Raw genomic sequence first — 5,766 nt, 5'->3', positions numbered from 1 at the left:
TATATATATATATATATATATATATATATATATATATATGTGGAAGGAGTTTAGGTCATATGTACGAGTGCATTAACTCCTCATAATGAAAAAAAAATTTTTTTGAGCGATTTGAATAAAATTACAGTAAAGGAAATGTTTTGATGGGTGTGCCTCTGCGTGCTTTAATATGATTTCGCACTCTCTGATCTCTTTGTTTTGCTAAATCTGTTTGGGTTTGCTGGTGAGTCATACTGTCACTTATTATGAGAGATAAACATTTTTTCACAATGTGTCAGTGTTGTGTTTGAGAAAGACAGATCACATGACATCAAAGGGAAGAGACAGAGGTGGTTCGTGATTATACATCCACTTTACCAGTGTACAAACTCGGCACTAGGGTGGCTTTGCCAAATTTCGGCCTAATTGAGACCAGGCAAACAGGAAGAAGGGGGGAAGAACGGAAAGAGAAAATGATACAAACAAGATTAAGGAAACTGAGAGGTTGTGAACGGTCACATAATGGAGTGACACTGTGATTATGGGAAACGGGATGAAGTTTTGGGTATCAGCCCTTCACAGTGACTCTTATCAGCCTGTTGAGTGAAGGCTGTTAAAACACACTTCATCCTGGATACTCCAAAAAAACATTCCACCACAAAATTCATGAATTATTTGGCTTTTATTTGAGCCGAATGCACCGATGTGGGTAAATTAATCGACCCTATTCATAAATCAGAAACAAAACATTAGAAAAATTCAGAACAATTCATTTCAAGCAGTACTGCGGGTACAATAAAGCGAACAAATGGTTAATCTTTAAAATCTATTATGAACGATAAAAAAATATAAAAAGTCAGACTTAAAGGCCTTTTCAAATGGCCTTGAAATGCTAAACCAACCATTTTCTCTCATTACTGGTGACCAGTGATACAGCTGCACTAAGAAAAAGAGTGAATTCCAGTCAATCAGAGACGTGAAGAGATTGTGTGCCTGATGCTGTGATCTAACTGGCTCTTAGCTGATGAGGTCATGTTGCTTTGGGACAGACATCATGCAACACAAATATACTGGCAGTTTCCCAGGCAACCGGACCCTCACACAATCTCCCGGGTTTTCCGGATGGCACAGCACAGCATCATGCTAAAGATCATGCCGAAGATCTGCGCGCACAGAGAACACATTCCTTCAGTGACACGCCAATCAAGTGACAACTAATGGTTTCAAAAAGCCTTATGATCAAGGAACATAATACATACTTTTTTTTCTATTTAAAACTGCAGTTTGTAATCTCTGCACATTTAGCATTACCAAAAAACATACATACACAATGTTTAAAAGTTTGGGCTTGGTAAGATTTTTTATATTTTTGAAAGAATGCTCACCAAGGTTGCATTTATTTGATCGAAAAATGCAATAAAAACAGAAATATTGTGAAATTGTATTACAAATCAAAAGAACTGTTTTTCGGTTTTAATACATTTTAAAATGTAATTTATTCCTGTGATGCAAAGCTGAATTTTCAGCATCATTACTCCAGTCTTCAGTGTCACATGATCCTTCAGAAATCATTCTAATATGCTAATTTGCTGCTCAAGAAACATTTATTATTATTATTATTATTACCAGAAAGTTCAAAAGAACATAATTTATTTGAAATAGAAATCTTATGGAACATTATAAATGTATTGGATGTCATTTTTGATCAATTTAATGCATCCTTGCCAAATAAAAGTATAAAAGTAAACATTTCTTAAAAAAATAAAAATAAAATTATAAATAGTAATGTGTTTATATACAAATACATTTAAATTCAATTAGGCATTTTTAATTTTACAAAACATACAATGAAGCTTTTACAGTTATAAAATGTATATCTTCTAACGGTCCATATGCTGAACAAGTTTTAAAGGAACACTCCACTATTTTTGAAAATAGGCTCATTTTCCAACTCCCCTAGAGTTAAACAGTTGAGTTTTACCGTTTTCGAATCCATTCAGCCGATCTCTGGGTCTGGCGGTAGCACTTTTAGCTGTAGCTTAGCATAGATCATTGAATCTGATTAGACCGTTAACATCTCGCTCAAAAATGACCAAAGAGTTTCGATATTTTTCCTATTTAAAATTTGACTCTTCTGTAGTTACATCGTGTACTAAGACTGACGGAAAATGAAAAGTTGCGATTTTCTAGGCCGATATGGCTAGGAACTATACTCTCATTCCGGCGTAATAATCAAGGAACTTTGCTGCTGTACCATGGGTGCAGCAGGCGCAATGATATTACGCAGCGCCTGAAAATAGGCTAATTTCCGTCAACATAACCAACGTGACCACCTGCTTGCACAGGGAGCGTGCTGGAGACTATTTTCAAAAATAGTGGAGTGTTCCTTTAACATAAAATATCAACACACAGTGAAACTAAATCAAATTTACCATGAACACTCCAATGCCGATTCCAATGCTTCCAATAATATGAAATTTGGAGTTAAAGACTTCATCAATGGCATCAGGGCAGCTCTGAACACATAAAACAATATTTAGAATAGGTACGAAAGGATTTATGGTCTTATGGTTTTATCAGTGTTTTATGCTCTCTTTCCATCTATCTATGCACGGTTAAGCTGAGGCAAGATCCAGAGAAATACAAGAATTAATGTCTTTATTTGGTGGAAAACATTCTTATGTCTGATGTAACAGGGCTGTGTAAACACTTTGTTCATTAGTTTACTTAAACCCTGCTGGATCTTTAGCACAACCTTTGAAAATACACCATTTCCTTCCACTTAGTAAATGCAACTCTTTTCTCAATTTTGTAAACAGTTACTACGTTGCAATCACCTCTTACTTGACCTTCTACTGGTAGAGTAAACAGCATGCTTCACAGACTCATTCAAACTGAGCCGTACGCAGGGTGCCTCAGGTCAGAAACATTTCCAGTTCATGAAATCTGAGCTAAGCTGGTGTAAAAGCACTCCACAATCAGACCTGCTGCCAGGACGGTCAACCGTAAATAACTGCTATACAATCACTGACTGATATCTGAAGGAAGTATTTGTGTATTCTTATAACTGTAGATGTGTCTACCAAAAACATAGACATGAAACTTATAAACTGAATCACAATTTGAATGAAATATGATGTGCCTTGGCAAATACCAGGTGTTATTGTGAACTAAAACTAAAAGTATTAAAATAATTTTCATTAATTGAAATAAAGCTGAAGTAAAATATAAATATGAAATACAAAAAAAACCCAAAAAAACTTAAACTTAAGCTAAATATAAATATTTTCAAAATATTGTGAATATTCAATATTTAAAATATTAAATAAAATGACAAAAACGTAAAAATTTAAATAAAAAATTAAAACCTAATTCAAAATATTAATAAACACTAATAGTATATAGGCAAATACTAAAATAACACACATTATTATTACATAACATTTGAGAAAATGGTTTAATTTTGACTTGGTGGTACTTTGTTATATGAAGGACTGCACAAATATTAAATAAAGTTCATAATTTGTTTTTGTTTGTGTTTTCTAATATTTAATTTCTATATAAATGTATTTAGATTACATTTATTAATTCTTTCACTTCTTTATTCCTCACATTTATGCATTTTTTACATTTGATTTGTTTTTTTTTTTATTTTATCATAGCCTTCATAGTCTACATGGATTTTATCCAATGATTTAGTACAAAACTCAGTAATCAGTAGCATCTACATATTAAATATAACTACCAAAATGCAGTATTTTAGTCTGTAAACACAGTTACCTTTGTAATGAGAACATCGAGCACCTCTTTTCCGGGGCAGGTCTCATCAAGAACATCCTGGATGTTTCCTGACGGTCCACAGCAGTTAAGCTGAGAGATGAGGAACAGATGTCATCACAAATTAGCAAGGCTTCGGAGTCAACAAGCTAGGAATAATTCGCGTTTGAGAGAGCATCTGATGCATAGAGCACATAAAAACAGCAAGCGCATTCTGAAGATGTTTACAATCTCCCAGCGCTTCAGAGGAACAACTAGCAGTTGATGTTCGCAAGACTCACAGTATTGAATCTTTGAAAGAAAGAAAAGAGATCTTACTCCATGCTGGATGAGACGGAGTGTTTCTATCAGAGCTGGTTGTTTGGTTTGTTGGTAGTTATTGTATGTTTCCTTGTAGAAATTCGTTACATCTTCAGTAACCTATGGGCACAAACATAGTGACACGAATTAGGTGCACCATCGGTGTGTTTGCGTGTGAACTGAGCATTTGGGACCCCCACCTTGGTCTGGTTTGAAAAAGCCCAAATTCCAGCAGCCACCTCGACTGCAAAGATAACCAACAGAAAGAAGAAGAACTGTGGGAAAAACAACAGCAGTCAGACCCCACGGCTGATGACATCATAATACTACAAAGTGATATTTGAGAATATCATAATGTGGGGGATTACCAGTCCCAGCATGCAAGGGGACTCCCGGATGGCGCCACAACATCCAAAAAACCCAACGACCATCATCAGCGCGCCGACCGCAATGAGGATGTACACACCTACAACACACACGCTTTACTTTAACCGGCTGACCATCACATGCAGCAACATAAACGGCATGTTAAAAAAAACTACTTACCTGTATAGAAGATGTAAGATGAGTTCTCTCCTTCAAACAAGATTTTAGTCTTGGGATCAAACCTCAGCCAGAGTCCAACAGCCATGACGCCTGTACCTGCAATCTGCAATAAAACGGCAAAAGATTGTGAATAAATCACAATGAAATACCTACAAATGGAATAAAATACACACAAATCAAAATTATTTCTTTAAAGGGGTCATATGATGCGATTTCAAGTTTTCCTTTCTCTTTGGAGTGTTACAAGCTGTTCGTGAATACATAAGATCCCTGAAGTTGCAAAGACTAAAGTCTCAAAACCAAAGAGTTTAAGTATTTGCTATTGACTGTTCAAATGCGGAGTTTTGCGCATCGTGTGTGTGTGCGCGCGCGCGCGCACGTGTGTGTGTGTGTGAGAAAGAGAGAGAGAGAGAGAGAGACAGCGTCACATCACAGTAGAGTCAGCTGTCTTAACCGCGGCTTGTGTACTGCATCATTACTGTGTCTGTTCCCCTTTCGGGCTTGAACTGATGGTAAAACTAATGACATTATTTACTGTCTTTACATTTATTTTGAAAGATTAAGCTCGCGATTATGGTAAGGGGCGTTACATTTCCGACGAGTGCTTGCGATGTTCGGCCAATCACAATGCACTGGGTCAGCTGGCCAATCAGAGCAGACTGCGCTTGTCTGAAGGAGGGACTTTGTAGAAAACGAAGCGTTTGAGAGAGGCGGGGCATAGAGGACCTACAATAATGTACAGTATTTGAAAAATAATGTTTTTTTTTAACTTTAAAGCATGTCAACATATTCTGTTACACCAAATACACCAAATAATGATCTGTAAAAAAGCATCATATGACCCCTTTAATATAAGGAAGAAACAGCTAAAATGATTGCACTAAATGATCTCTGCAGAGGTTATTGGCTTGATTTAAAGAGGTCTAAAAGCCATCCGTTTACATTCCCATTCATCTAAATTGCAGTCACGTGGCTGGCAAAACACGCGAAAATGACATAATTCACTAGCAACTATTCATTATATAAGTGCATTAGATATTAAATTAAAATACATTAAAATTAATACAATTAATATAAAAGGATTAATTTAAATACAGTAAAATTAAATAGGATTATTGTGTTATTATATATATATATATATATATATATATATATGTATATATA

The 5,766-nt window shown here is 35.5% G+C and overlaps 1 protein-coding gene across 1 annotated transcript in view; it reads right to left on the bottom strand.

Moving 5' to 3' along the window:
• Window positions 1-642: 642 nt before the first annotated feature.
• LOC107662888 (CD9 antigen-like) overlaps window positions 643-5,766 on the bottom strand; it is a 10,618-nt gene continuing 5,494 nt past the window's right edge. Inside the window, exons 2-8 of the mRNA XM_016453006.1 lie at window positions 4,603-4,705; window positions 4,425-4,522; window positions 4,257-4,331; window positions 4,075-4,176; window positions 3,760-3,849; window positions 2,412-2,495; window positions 643-1,142 (exon numbers count right to left, since the gene is read on the bottom strand). Of these exons, the coding sequence (XP_016308492.1) occupies window positions 1,077-1,142; window positions 2,412-2,495; window positions 3,760-3,849; window positions 4,075-4,176; window positions 4,257-4,331; window positions 4,425-4,522; window positions 4,603-4,705 (618 nt within the window). The 3' untranslated portion in view covers window positions 643-1,076. The remainder of the gene's footprint in view (window positions 1,143-2,411; window positions 2,496-3,759; window positions 3,850-4,074; window positions 4,177-4,256; window positions 4,332-4,424; window positions 4,523-4,602; window positions 4,706-5,766) is intronic.

Source organism: Sinocyclocheilus anshuiensis, unplaced genomic scaffold, assembly GCF_001515605.1.
Source record: "Sinocyclocheilus anshuiensis isolate Anshui unplaced genomic scaffold, SAMN03320099.WGS_v1.1 scaffold739, whole genome shotgun sequence".
Lineage (NCBI taxonomy): Eukaryota > Metazoa > Chordata > Actinopteri > Cypriniformes > Cyprinidae > Sinocyclocheilus > Sinocyclocheilus anshuiensis.
This window is presented reverse-complemented; position numbering and strand designations above follow the sequence as displayed.